Raw genomic sequence first — 15,239 nt, 5'->3', positions numbered from 1 at the left:
AAATCGTCGTTGGTTTGGTGCGTACGGACCATGACGTGCAGGCCAATTTAATAAAAAAAAACAAGTGAGTATAAAAATAAATTTATATACTACAGAATAAAACTATTGAAATAAATTGAATACAATGTTTACTAATACCCCGTACACATTCGGCGCTTTTGAAGTGCACGCTTCACGAACACACCGCCGAGTGTGTACGCGTTCGGGCGCTTTAATACGATATCCAGAGTATCTCGAAAAGCGGTCAATTGAAAGCGCCGAGTGTAGATTAGTCGAGTAAAGCCATTCGTGCATAATAAAAAGAAAGTGTAGTGCTATTCGTATTAAAGGGGGTGTATGGAGATGTGTAATTCGAATTGCAGTGGCGGTGGTGGTGGTGGTGGTGCGCGTCGGACTCGGCGGGTCGAGGAGTGAGGAGTGAGGAGTGAGGAGTGTGGGGATTGTGGGGATTGTGGGGATTGTGGGGATTGTGAGGAGTGCGAAGATGGCTGCGGTGGCTGCGGGCGCGGTGGTAGAGGGGGTGGGCGGGGGCGAGAGCGGGGGAATCGCAGGGCTGTGCGAGACGGCGGGTTGTGGGCAGCCGGCGCGCCTGCAGTGCCCCACTTGCGTGCAGCTCGGAGTCAGGGGCTCCTACTTCTGCTCGCAGCCCTGCTTCCGCAGCTACTGGAAGGCTCACAAACCCATCCATCAACTGGCCAGTGAGTGCACTACTCATTTACTCACTACTCACCGACTTCACTTTTACGTTCGCTCGTTCTACCGACTCCACCGACACGTGCTTTTTTTACCAACTATTTATTTAGAATATCCAAGTCTACTTGAATACTTCATCCCGAGTAGTTGAGCTCGCGACGCTGCCTCTACTCTAGCTCTAACTCTAACTCTAACCTAGTCCGACCGACATTCCCATCTCTAACCTCACACATTTTACTCACAACGTCACTTTTTTACCATTCGCTGACTTTTCCATACTGCGACATTTTGATCTCAACTCATCTCGCTTATCGTCTCTCATATATCTATACTTACGAACGTACAATGTTCTACAATTGTCTACAGAGTCTATTTTTATTTTATTTTATTAATTGAAAAATCAACAGACAGGATGTACATAGATATGTATAAAAAAAAAACAAATAGTAAATAAATAATATATGTAACATCCGAGTCCAATAATAGATTTTTACAAAAATGAAAAAGATAAATATTAGGAAAACAAATTAAAAAGTAAAAAATAAAGGCATGACAAAATATGTAGAACATTGCATAATTAAACTATAGTATTAAAATATTTGGAAAAGGTTATAAAATAGAATATAAGAAGAAGTTGAAATTTACAAATATAAAACAAATGAAAAAGGTAAATACAAAATAAACAAATGAAAAGGAAAAGAATGAAAGCTATAATATGATTAAATAGCACATTACATAACTAAACTAAAGTATAAAAATATTGGAAATATTGGATAAATAGAATAGGAGAACTTCATACAATTTTTTGGTATTCGACGCCCAGGTATTGTCAATTTTACCAAAATATGTATGTACATTCATCGAAAACTTTCTCTTTCGATTAAAACTATTTTAATTTAACTTTAACCTTTTCAGTAGTGAGTTAATTTGAACACCAGGAGTGAGTTTTTTTTTCGGAATCAACTGACTTGAAAAATCCGAGCGAACACTCTTATTTTGTGGGATGTTTTAAAGTTGACATATTTCGCTCGATTATATGATTGATTTATTGCCCGGCGCAAGGCTTTGCCTTGCATCCTGGACCAAATTCTCTCGAAAATAAATCTATAATTTTACGCTAAATTACTTTTATGAGGGTCAAATGAAATAAATTTAGTCAGAAGTTTCAATGTTATTCGTTCGGAACATATTTTATAGTTTTTACATGTGGAAAATATTACTTTAGAAAAAAAATTGTCATCATGTTCAGTCATAAAAATTTAACTGGCTTTCACGCCTCGTTAAATTTGGTTTCTTTATTCGAATACAAAAATATATATACAAGAGTGAAAGAGAAACCTCAGCAACACTTGAAAAAAAAAACGAGATGCAAATATGTCGAACAATGAGAGAGGTAGAGTATTTTGAGTGATTGAACGTGTCAAACCGTACGGGTACGGTCATATTTTGGCGGGGCCATTTTACTTTGCCCGTACCTGTACGGTCGTACTCCTGAAAGGGTTAATACATATTTCATTCGCCCAATACATTTTCATTACATTTTCCTCTACAAATTGATATCATACATACACTAAATACATATATCGGTTAAAGCCGAGATACGGGACCGCTCGATGTTTTTATATTTGTGTTAGTGTATTGCCAGTGCAGAAGATACAATATTTAGAATTTTAAATAATCGTGCACATTATTAAAATGTAAAAGATATTTACCGATACAATTACTACGTTTACCTAATAATTTTAATTATGTATACTGAATATGATTGCTTTAAGTTCTAAATAATGTATAATATAACTGCACAGTGTCGACCAAGCCGTTTTCTTCTGCACTGGCAATACTTTACACTAACACACATATAAAAGCAGCAAGTGGTCCCACGTCTCGGCTTTAACCCATATATCCATCTAATATAATTTCTAAAGGTGAATAAAAGCCCACAATGTTAATCTAAAGTTTTCAATTTAACCCCATTGAGTGCTGACGTCTTTTCTATTAAAAGCCCGCAACTCTGAAAATTTAGCCAACATTTCCAACTAGAATTATTTCGAAATTCAATAGAAAGCAGGTATAAAAATAATAGTTTAATTCAAACAAACCCTAGATATCTAATATATCTTGCAACAATATAAAATAAACAAAACAAGTTTATTAATGAATGTATTTTTCCATCTTCTTCATTGTTGTTAAAATGTAATGCTCACAATCTGAATGCCAAGCCACAACTTAAAATATTCAGCAGTTGGGGATTTCCATCGATAAATTCTGCTATGGTTATAAATTCAGAAATTCCGGTGTACACCAGTCTTTATAAACATTGACACGGATTACAAGACCCATGTTCAATGCATTTTTTTTTCAATGTTATGTGGAAAGGCTTAGCAGGTAGTATTCTTGTTAATTTTTTACATACTCAAAATATAATCTCTATCGGCGTATTTCAAGCTCATGGACTTGTTGGTCGGCATTCAAAGGGTTAATAGAAGTTCATCCATTCCAATATACTATTTTCATATCTGCAACTTTCGAAAAATTGTATATATATGTAATTTTTTTTTTTTTTTTTATAGAAGGTGTAAACTCTGATGAAAAGAAAGATGTTTATACTCCGTGGCCGAATTTTTCTTTCACGGGTAAATTGAGACCGTATCCACAGAGCACCAAAAGAACCGTCCCAGAATCGATCGGCAGGCCCGATTATGCTGACCATCCTCAAGGGTATCCTCTGTCGGAAAAAGCTCTCAAAGGAACGACGCAAATCATCGTTCTAAACGATGAAGAAATTGAAGGCATGCGAGTGGCTAGCAAACTCGGCAGAGAAGTGTTAGACGAAGCGGCCAGGTACATTTCCAATATTGCCGTAATATTGACTGTGTGTTGACTATATTTTGTGTGTAATATTGACTATTAATTTTTGTAGAGTATGTGACGTCGGAGTGACGACTGACGAGATAGACCGTATCGTTCACGAAGCCTGCATTGAACGCGATTGTTATCCTAGCCCGTTGAATTACTATGAATTTCCAGCTAGTTGTTGTACATCGGTCAACGAAGTTATTTGTCACGGTATACCGGACACCAGACCGCTGCAGGTCAGTTCGATTGTTGAATTATACCCGCATGTTCAATTTAGCCGTTTTTAATTTGCCGATATTTCCGTTAGAATGGAGATCTGTGTAACGTGGACGTGACAGTGTATCACCGAGGATTCCACGGAGACCTCAACGAAACGTTCTTCGTCGGTGAAGTGTCGGAGAACCATAAAAAATTAGTGCAGATTACTCACGAGTGCCTCATGAAAGCGATCGATATTGTAAAGCCAGGTGAAAAATATAGGTATTTTGAAAATGGGATTTGAGTTTGGTTTTTCGCATTATCGTACAACAGTACACGTCCCCATTATATATGTATATTATGTTGTCGTTTTTCAGGGAAATTGGAAATGTTATCCAAAAGCATGCTCAAGCTAACGGTTTGAGCATTGTGCGAACGTACTGCGGACACGGAATCCACAGACTGTTTCATACTGCGCCTAGTGTGCCACATTACGCCAAGAATAAAGCCATCGGAGTAATGAAACCGGGCCACTGTTTCACCATCGAGCCTATGATTAACGAGGGTGGCTGGCGGGATAGTCAGTGGCCGGATAATTGGACGGCTGTCACATGTGACGGCTCGTGGTCTGCACAGGTATGCTATATCTCTTCAATTACGTACATATTCTTCGGTGCCACTTTAGTATGCGATCTACCTTCACTTTTTACTTTAATATGCGGTCTCAGTTCTCGCGTGTGACAGTGACACTAACTTAACGTAACCTAACCTGACCCTTGAAAAAAAAAAGATATCTTAGCAGCCAACACCTATTTATTTAAGGGTCAGGTTAGGTTAAGTTAGGTTGGTAGTTGCTACGATACAAATAATAATAAATAGTCGACTGCGATTCAAATGTAGATCGCATGCTAAAGTGGCACCCATTCTTCATGACTTTGTCACATGCTAATGAGATTATTTTTTTTTGTAGTTTGAACAAACTTTGCTGGTGACAGAAACGGGATGTGATATTCTCACTAAACGTCGCGTAAATAATGGACAACCACATTTTATGGATCACATGAAATGAATCCATTGGCCAACACATAAATTGCACATGTTGTAAACTTTTTTAAATCTTTCGACTCCTCCGCCCGCCTCCCCCTCCCCTCTTTTTACAAACCTCTTTAATTAACTTGTGATTTTCTTTTTATAACATGCATAGGTTTATCATATTATTTAACTAGTCATTTTAGCGCGTGTCCATAAAAGTAAAAAAAAAAAATTGAGTACATACTGGTACGAGTGTATGTACATATTTTCTGATGATTTTTTCTTATATTTCATTTAATATTATTGTATTGTACCCTAATAATATCTGTTCAAAAATCTCATTTTGCGTTAATTTCTTTTTGTTTTAAATAGATATTAGTATATAATATTACGAAAGCAATAAGCAGACATCCATTTTGTATTTACATATAATGGAATTGTCATTATGACACACTATCTTTCTACATTTTTGTACTTGCAATTGATTGTAACGATTGAATTCTAAAATTTAACCAAAACTGGATGAAAAGTTTCTAAATGTGTTGATAAGTAAAAAATGTATCATACATATATAGTAATATTTACCGAACAATGTATTTGTTGCCTGTTTATGTTTTATATTGGTGTATTATTTTTAAATCGGGTTGAATTTTGTAAATCGCCACAAAGTGCCCAATAAAAGCTGATATATTTTTCAAACGTTTTATTTGTTTTTATTTATGCTTAATGCTTGGTTGTAATAAATTATTTTTTAGCGTAGGCATTTTTGCAATTTTTCTTTATACGTTTCACAGTTATCATACTACGTATTATTTTAAATGTATCAATCTCTCTTTGGTCTGATTCTATTACCAAATTCAGATACTTGATTTTGGTTTGTTTTACTATTAATTATTATGCTGGTTTTCCAATCTTTCGTGAGAATGTCGAGGGTTGGATTGGTTGCATTCTGTGGCACCATCACCACCAGGTCTCTCGAATTTTTCTTTCTCTCACTAGGTGCATGCACGTTGTGTTCTTTAAGCAGTTCTTGTAAATTAGAGAATGTCGAGTTGGTCTCCAAAGGTGCCTCCTAAAAGTAAAGAGGTGAGAGGTGAGAGTGATTTTAATTTTTCTAACGCGTGCTATCAATGCGACTTGCCTGAGTAAGATCGTCGTAATATTGTTGTAATGCTGCATCGTCAGTTTCCTCATTGTCAAATATAATTGTCATGTCATTCTTTGGCATTTTGTCAGTATTCATCGAGGCGGATACTCTAATGTTTTCTGTGGGCTGGGTGTTTATGTCGTCATCGTAGTCTTCTGGCACAAATATCCTAATTGGAGATCCACCTTTCTGATTGCCATCGTTGGGAAACTGTGGCATATATTCACCGTCGTATTGTTGACCATACACCGGATTGTCGTTTTCAGATGCAGAGCTATCGACAAAATATTGATTCATATTGGCGAAATACTCTTGTGGTATCGCTTTGAAGTTCTTTTCGTTTTGTGCAACGTTGATTAAATTTCCTGCCGCTTGTAACGTTGCCAACGTATTGGCCGTGTCTTTGCCGTGCACAGGAGCATAATAAGCAGGTGAAATTGAGCTGCTGGCAATGTTATCGATTTCAGCGAGATATGTAGATTCCATGGCACCATTGCTGACAGCATTCGACGGCACAAAATGAGATGCTTCAGCCGCTGAATCATGTACTATACTGCTGTTGTTTTCTTTGTCGTTGACCGCTTGTGGTATACTTTCTTTCGTGCTTCTTACGACGTTGTAGTGAACCGAGTCCAAATCAAAATCTTCACGCAGTGCTTTCAATTCAGTTTTTAATTTTTCCGCATTGTGTCCACCGGTTGTGTATACCGGTTCCTGGTAATTAAAACTTTGATATACAGGCTGTACGATAGATTGCCGTAGAATTTGCTCTTGAAGTTTTTCCATATATTTAGGATCTGGTTTGAATAAGATGTTTTGTACACTACTCGGACCTCCGCTTGCTGGTTGAATCATCGCATTAAACGCCTGAGGGAATATACATATGTGTTCGTTTAACATGCATTTCAATTAAAGAAAGTATTAAATTATAGGATCATATGACCTGTTGTTGCGTTACTTGTATCGGTTTCAGGTGATCGAACGATTGATGTATATAATGCTGTTGAAGTTGGGGCTGTTGCAACAATGGAAATGAATAAGCGTCTGCTAATTGTTGCTGTTGTTGTCCGTCACTTAGTAAAGCAAATAATTCCTCAGATGTAAGTGATGGCGCCATCGGCTTAAATTTGTAACGTGGAAGCAATTTAACTGTATGCACACTTTTAAAAACATCTACGTGTACATAAATATAGAAATCAATACCTGGGCCCTCAACGCTGAAGCTTGTGGGAGTTGAGATTGTTGAGGGTATGCAGAAAAGTAATTATTGTTGGACGGAGAAATGGAATCGACATCGGTGAATAATGCATTTTTATCGTTAGTGTCCTCTGTCACTTCATATGTATGGCCAGATTTAATCTATATTTTGGAATTGAGAATAAAATGAATAATCTATATGCATATACAATGGGCATTTAAAATGTGGTGATTTTTTTTATTTTTAAACTACATATGTACTTTGTTTGCATGATCGTCTACGTAATTTTGATAATCTGGAACGACGATTGGTTTGTCTGCTAAGCTCAAATTAGGTGCTGGTATTGTGTGTATCGGACCTGTTTAAAACATGTCAATTTCAATAAACATAGATTAAATCTGAGTTATGTACATATTATAAAATATATTATATATTATTCGTGCACAATATATACAAGTGAAATGTCACTGAACCTCCATCACCATCTACTCGAATGGGATAAACGAGTGGTGCTGGAGCTGCAGTCGCCGGACCGGTCAAAGGTCGACTCGTCTGCGTCAGGTGTGCCGGGAAGACGTTGTTCGTAGGTACTGAGCCCGCCAAATAGTTTTTGGTCAAGGGTCCCGACAGAAGATTCGGGGATGGAGATGACCCAACGATCATGCTTTTAACAGGCGACGACGCTGCCAATAGTTTTTGAGCGGAGGTCGCCATGGAAACAATCTGTGGGGTATTATTTCCCAACGATACAGCAGGAGTCAGTGGATTTCTAAACATATCTTTGATGACTGTTGGATGATAATTCATCGTATTCTTCCAGTAATTTGCAAACGCATTGGGATGTTTCAGTGCAGGTTTTTGACCTCTGAAATGTACAATCACGATCGTTCAAATATAACATAATATGTATATATTGTATCTTGAGGCTATATAGATGTTGTACCGGAACGCATTTGGTGGCCCTTTCATGTACGTAAAGAAAGGTTTGTGAGGCCGTTGAGGTACATGTATTTGATTTCCTGCTAATGGCCAACGGGGACGATTTCCAACCATCGGTGTCCGAGTTCTTATCATATTGGCTGGAGCGATTCGTTGCATTCCTGGATATTGAAGTTGCATCGTGTGTTGATATTGACAAAACGTTACACCCATCATACTCCATACTCCCACTAATATTGATAGCCACTGCAAAACACAAAAAAAAAACAAAACATTGATAATACATACATGGAGGGATGAGGAAGTACAGCAAATGACTATTTGAAACATTTTTTGATTCTACATAATACAAGCCGAATTAGGAATTAGGACCGTGAAAAAGAAGTATAGCGTATTAATATACATATGTATGTATCTTATATGTATGATACTTATGTAAATACATAGTAGGTGGATACAAAAGTTAATAGCGATATGATCAGTGTGTTCTATTTGATTGAAACACGTTGCGTACATACTTAGAAAGACAAGTTTTCAAGCGTCGCGTTATTTCTATCGTTTTCTACTCTCTTTTCTGACGATTTCTTTGAAATTGGAAAATCTGTGGAAGTCGTGGTTATCGACTTTGATGCATTATATCATTTGGAAACAATTATCGTTCGTGCTCATTATCAACTTATAGATACGTATCCAATTGAATTACTTTTTATATTAATTTATTTTTACATTACAATTTATGTATATTTTTTGTTATTTAAATGTTTGGCCAGTGTCGTTTTGGGCAAGTATAAAGACACTGTGGTAAAAAGTTCTTTTAAAAATAAAATATTCATGACACGAAGCGTCTCTCCGCTGGTTTAATTTGTTTTTTTAACATTCGATAGAGATGCAAATATGATATCAATTTAATTGCTTAAAACATACCACATGTATGTGTGTAAAACATACATATGTAAGTATAATATTTTCAATTAAATCGTGAGAATAAGAACCGAAAGACTATTTTTGATTTATTTAGTGTACGAGTACCACTTTCACCTTCATCTCGGTAATTTAAGACGGATGCATTTTCATTTTTCTCTACTTCACGCATGGTTTCTACGAAGTAGACGACAACGATGATGATAATGATGATGATCGACAACACTCTCTAACGATAGTGCTCTCTAACGATAAAATATACACATGTACCAATGTTTGTATGTAGTTACGTATGTACATAATCCGATAATTGTTGATTATTATTGTTGGATTTAATCGAGCGTTATAATGGTACAATAAAGCACCTCTTTTTGCCGTTATTTTCAATTTCACTTTTTATTTCATTTTCATGCTAGCAAAAATGTATGTACATACATATTTGAGTAGCGCACGTCTACTTTCCACAGATTTTAAAATACACAGTCAAATTCAGAGATCGTGCATTGAAAATATATTCTAATGGTATCAATTCCATTCATAATATTATGTACATTGTGTAAAATATCTATTTTTATTCAAGCACTTCAATATAATATGTAAATGTTTATGTTTTGCTAAAAATGAATGCATATATGTAGCTCTATTTAAATAAGACAAACCTCAAATAAGTATTTACATATTATACAAAGGTATAATGGAAAAAGCAAATGCAAATAAGATTTACGTATATTATAGGTATACAGAGGTTCCTGTAATTATTATACATAATACATATACGTACATACATATGTATGACCACGGATTGCGAATTTCGTTGAATACTTACATGTACATATGTACATATAATATGAAATCTAGTTTTTACTTAAGAGATAAATAATTACGTATTCAACTGATTGATATTTTTTAAAATTAAAAAAATGGCAAAATTTTAACCGTACATATGTATGTACGTCAAAGCAGTAAATCAAAAAAATCATATTTTTACTACGCGAAAAGTTGTTTTCGGTCATTTTCAATTACGTATAACTTATACTATGTTTTTGAATATCAATGAATTTTCAAATGTTCAATTTATTTTTAAGCCATACAAGAAACTTTTATTGTGTTTTCGGATCTTTTTCAAAAAATTACCTACATACATATGTAATTAATGTATAGTCCTATACGATTTTTTATATATTGCCATAATTTAATATTATATTTTGACCATTGTGGCGCTTTAGGAATTCCTGTTATGCCACAATGGTCTGTTTAGAATAAAATAAATAAATTATATATATGTATACATATTATACAAATTTTGTTTTTATAAAATTCTATGTGGATGGCGTTATCCTCTTTTGATTTAAATAAATAGTAAAAATATGTTATTTATGAATAGTTTCAACTTAAACATCGTACATATGTACATATGTATGTATATAGATATTTACACGCTTTCGTCGATTTCGTTGCAACTTTAAATTATTACAAATAAAGGTACAATTTCTTACCTTCATATTTATCTCGAATAGTTAAAGATTTTCAATATTGGAAAATAGTTGATGCAACTTATTCGCGGCACATGCTAATTAATGACACTGAACACAAAAATATGCAAAAAAATAACGATAACAAAATAGAAGGTACAATGATGAAATATAAGAAATTTGAATGGTCTAAGAGAAAATACACACAAGTTAGAAGAAAAATATTGGATAGATTAAGCAGTAGAAGTAGACGATGCGATGCGTTCACTCGAATTTCACAACGCGTTTGACTAGCAATTAGGTCAATGTCGAGTTTTATATCGGCTCTCCTACCCCTTTCTCCACTTACATATAAACACTTCAAATTATGTACATATGTATACTATAAACTTACAGTTATGGTTGCATTTGTGGTTTTTGTAATAATTATATACATATGTATGTATGCACACATAACAAGACGATTAATACCTTATGTAATATTCGCAAAAAAGACGTGACGACTTATTTAAGTGTAGATTGAGATCAGTTATAGGATAAATATTTTAGGTTGATTATTAAAATTAGTTGAAATATCAAAATAGTACATCGAAAATTATTATTTTTCACGAAACAGCGTTCGAGAAATTCGCAGTGATTGAAACGAGCGATGATGATAAGCTCCAGTGAGTGTGTTCGTAATGGAAGTCTATGGGTTTGGTAGACCGTGAAAATCATCAAGTGCGAGAAAGTTCACAATACACACAATACAATATTATTATTGTATTTACGTACATATATGCAAATACGTATGCGTCTTCTAAGTGAATTGTTTTAGTTATGCCAATTATTTTAGATTCACGGATCAATAAAAAAATGTATAATACTTACAAACTGAAAATGTGTTCAAAAGATCAAAATAATACGAATGTATCGTATGTACTCAAATTTGTGTTCAAATTTATTACGCAGATCAATCTTCAACTTTCGCTTAACACATAAAAACACATTTTACGAATTTCTATTGCGGTTTCAGCAAATATTTGTCAGTTTTTTTTTCTTTTTAATAAACAATATTATTTTTATTATATCGCAGATACATATGTACATACATACTACAATCGAGACGTGTTCGTCATTGAAAATTTTTCGTGTTGCGGTCGAAGGAAGTCAATCGAATACGGAAAATGCATTTTGTATGGAAATGCGCCTGAGTGGAGGCCATTGAAAGGAATCAACAAGAAGAGAAGAAGGTTAACGTCCTGTATTAAATGCAGTTGTCCGTTATGCGCCGATGTGGACCAGACCGTGTATTACAGATTCTATATGTACATACATACCTACACTATGCATTTATGTTACATACTACATTACGATTACACCTACCACAACATATGTACATATGTGATAGTATCTTCAAAATATCATATCATATCTACCGCTGTAAATACATATGTATGCACGTATGCACACAAACTTTTATTCAACATACAACTTCGTGAATTCAAAAACGTATTGTATGTACATAGCATTGGTATGCACAATAGTAGTAATTAGAAAAACTTTCGTCGACTTTCTCAGCGACCGACCAAGGGAGAGGCCCCTCCCCACTTCCTATGAAAAATCTGTCAACAGAAATGATTATTATTACATATGTAGTACATACTAAATGTATTTTGGGTCGAATGTGTCGTTTAGAAAGCCCGTGCAGACTTGTCTCAAATTCAAGACAATGGATTTTGCGGTGTTTAATTTTGAGTGGGTCTTTACTATTGTGCAAAGCAATAAATGTGTAAATTTGTTTTCAAATTACAGTCGACAATAGGACGAAGGAAAGCGTAAACTATGCTGTTTAAATTGTCAAGTTTTACTTCCCATACCTCTTAAGTTAATGTAATCAATACAATATTTAATTCAAAATGCATACTCGTGGAACGTACATACATACATACATACATATGTACACATATAAAAACCATAGAAAAAAGAAAGTGTGAAAGCATACATAATAAATATAAAATATTTTTATAGTTGTAGGTTTGGCGAAAACAATCGAATGGCCGGAATATGAAAAAAATAATCACATCGAAAATTGTATCGGAATATATGTACATACATACATATGTACGTACAATATAATACGTTCATACTCGCATGTGCGAAAACGAAATTACAGAGTATCTCAATTATAATATATGTAGGTGTGTATGATAAATTGAATTGTATCAGCTATCAGCTATCCGGCTAGCTGTGAAACTCAAAAGCGTGAGACTTTTCGCAGGTGAACATTTTTCATTTTTTCTCATGGTGTTTGTGTTAGGCTAAAAATTTTCACGCTCACCTTTCCAATAAATCACTTGAACCGAAAAGTATTTTCAATTGAATCAAACATGTATGTACGTGTATACTGAAATTATAAGAATATAACGACGTGATATCTCTTCTCTTCTCTGAAACAGGTTACTATACAATTTTATATTACAACTTGTGGGTAAACGAGTTGGGAATGGATAATGTAGGTTTATAGAACATCGGCTTACAATCAAAGTGCATGCACGTACATATGGATGTATGTATGTATGTATAATTGCAAATAGAGAAAAACTTGATCACATTTTCTAATGATCTTGATCACATTGGTCAAAGTGTTATGTAAAAATGGATGCTATAAGAAAAAAATGTTATATAAGTCGGAAAGTATTTCACAGTCACAACCGAATTGACTCGATAAATAGATAGATAGGAATTAATTGAGAATATGTAATTGTAAGTATTTTAATACATACTATTCATTTCATCAATATATTATGTATGTGAGTAAGATGGTGACAAAATAATCCACAATTGGACACTGAATTTCTTAAAAAATCATTACTTACAAATATGTAATAATTTACATAATTTATAAATAATAATTATAGGTACGAGTTTATTAACTTTTTGTAATTGATTGATTTTACATTATACATATATGCTTCTGTTGATTTAAGTTTGTGCTGTGTGTGTTTATGTAGATAATGGAAATATTTTTAAAAGATTTTCAATGCAACGGATAATGGGGAAAGAAGAGACGCGCTATTTGATGTTTAAAATTTATATTGTATTTTCATCGGTGCTAAAATATTGTATTATATTTAGCACAATTAAATTAAATATACACTATATAAGCTTACATACATATAAATATAGATATAGGTACATATATAAAAACTCTATTTTATAGAGGGAATTAAAAACAATGTTGGTATTGAATGAAGCAGACGTTATCTGCGATTCCCTCTCAAGCCTGCTTTGTGACTACCTCTTTCGTTGTGCTGATTACTTTTGTTGGATTGTTTTGACTCTGAATAATGGTCCAAGTTGTTGTTTTTTTGTTGGTTAACGACGTTTTGATTGTGAGCCATTGCGCCTTGTCTGATGTTTGATCCATTATTTGTTCCGTTGCCCATCTGAGAATTATTTTGCATGGCCGCATTCGCAAGGGTTACGTTAGGTTCGCTCATATTGAGCTGTTCATTGAATAGCATACAAAATTCCCCGATTTTCTGTATGTCGCCATTTTTGCCCGAGTACAGAGTGAGGCATTGTCTCCATATAGAAGCGTATCCTTTGGTGAGTCTAACAATGTCACCGGGAGCCAAAAATTGGCCGGGTTCGTCCCATATCGACACGTTGATGCAGGCCGTTTGATCTGCGACTTTGAACGTTCTGACTTCTCTGTTTTCTTTGGTAATTGTGGGAAGACCTATGTCCAGTACTATGAATACCACGTTGAGATTTTTCAAGCCCGGTCTCAAATCTTTAATGAGGATGTACTCCATAGAGTTCATGTTGTCGTAGCACATACAAGTGGTTAACGGGAATGCACACCACTGCACTGCACTGCACTGCACTGCACTGCACGATAACCTCAAAGCACGTTAGCCTCGCCTATCACGAATTTCCACTGCTGCTCTTATTCCAAATATCGTGGGGGAAGTTCATGAAGGTAATTCGAGATTTTGGATCGTATAGATTTGAAATCGACACCCCATCCGACTGTCTAGCAATTCACCAAATTTGACAGCTGCTAACGTCAAAAGTCATCACATTGTGGACGACCGACAATTCTGTGATATTTGGCCGTAACGCCACTTCACTTCACGACCACTGCCACATACCCAGTGGCGGACTATCGAACAGCAAAATTGGCGCATATCTGTGGCCTCTAAATTTAAGGGGCCTCCAAATCGTTCTGAGAAATATTATAATTCGGAAATTCCTATGCATTTTTCCATTCAATATTGGAATTTACGACTACTTTTTTATGTTAAGTACAAAGCTTTGCGATAATTGCTCTCACCGTCGTCGATTGTTTGGCCTTTCTAGATAAATTTCACTGCTACAAAAGAATTCGCTAACTAATTACATAAAAATGCCAGAATATCGGAACAACTTGAGTAACAGTCTTCTGAAAGAACTGAAGAGCAGATCTCTGAAAGGAACGAAGACCAACCACTGGAAAGGATCGAAAAGCAGCCCTGTAGAAGAACTGATAAGAACCCTGTACAGACGCCAGGGGTCCTCAACTCGAGAGCCCCCTGAAATCGGTTTGTGAGATAGCTCGTGGTAAGTGTGGGTGGGGCTGGTTTCCTCAAGGTGCCTTCCTTCGTCGTCGGTGGTCTGGTCTCTGCTGATGATGGCTGCTCTGCTCTGTCCCTTTCTCTTTCGTACAGTGTGCGTGGGATGCGTGATGTGGAAAAAAGGCGGGAAATTGTAAACCAATGAAAACAGGGCGTAAATCTGTTTATGTATTGCGACTGTA

The 15,239-nt window shown here is 35.2% G+C and overlaps 2 protein-coding genes across 5 annotated transcripts; one reads left to right on the top strand and one right to left on the bottom strand.

Annotated features, from left to right (window-relative positions):
• Nucleotides 1–281: 281 nt before the first annotated feature.
• Nucleotides 282–4,838, top strand: LOC143913650 (methionine aminopeptidase 1). Of its 4 annotated transcripts, none has more exons than XM_077433552.1 (7): nucleotides 359–493; nucleotides 596–698; nucleotides 3,264–3,534; nucleotides 3,614–3,785; nucleotides 3,857–4,029; nucleotides 4,125–4,383; nucleotides 4,718–4,838. In XM_077433552.1, the coding sequence occupies exons 1-7, from the start codon at nucleotides 485–487 to the stop codon at nucleotides 4,814–4,816; spliced, it is 1,086 nt and encodes a 361-aa protein (XP_077289678.1). In that variant the 5' UTR covers nucleotides 359–484; the 3' UTR covers nucleotides 4,817–4,838. The 4 variants fall into 4 exon arrangements, with proteins under 4 accessions (XP_077289675.1, XP_077289678.1, XP_077289676.1 ...); XM_077433550.1 differs by having other exon boundaries at nucleotides 362–433; nucleotides 475–698; XM_077433549.1 differs by having other exon boundaries at nucleotides 282–698.
• Nucleotides 4,839–5,474: 636 nt separating this feature from the next.
• Nucleotides 5,475–14,548, bottom strand: LOC143913649 (uncharacterized). Its single transcript, XM_077433548.1, has 8 exons — nucleotides 13,737–14,548; nucleotides 8,068–8,309; nucleotides 7,598–7,989; nucleotides 7,385–7,482; nucleotides 7,130–7,285; nucleotides 6,870–7,046; nucleotides 5,921–6,793; nucleotides 5,475–5,851 (listed from the first exon to the last, which is right to left on the bottom strand). The coding sequence occupies exons 1-8, from the start codon at nucleotides 13,908–13,910 to the stop codon at nucleotides 5,603–5,605; spliced, it is 2,361 nt and encodes a 786-aa protein (XP_077289674.1). The 5' UTR covers nucleotides 13,911–14,548; the 3' UTR covers nucleotides 5,475–5,602.
• Nucleotides 14,549–15,239: the final 691 nt, after the last annotated feature.

The sequence above is a fragment of the Arctopsyche grandis genome, chromosome 6 (assembly GCF_051622035.1).
Source record: "Arctopsyche grandis isolate Sample6627 chromosome 6, ASM5162203v2, whole genome shotgun sequence".
Classification (NCBI taxonomy): domain Eukaryota; kingdom Metazoa; phylum Arthropoda; class Insecta; order Trichoptera; family Hydropsychidae; genus Arctopsyche; species Arctopsyche grandis.
Note: the sequence above shows the minus strand (reverse complement) of the source record. Positions and strands in the feature narration are given on the sequence as shown.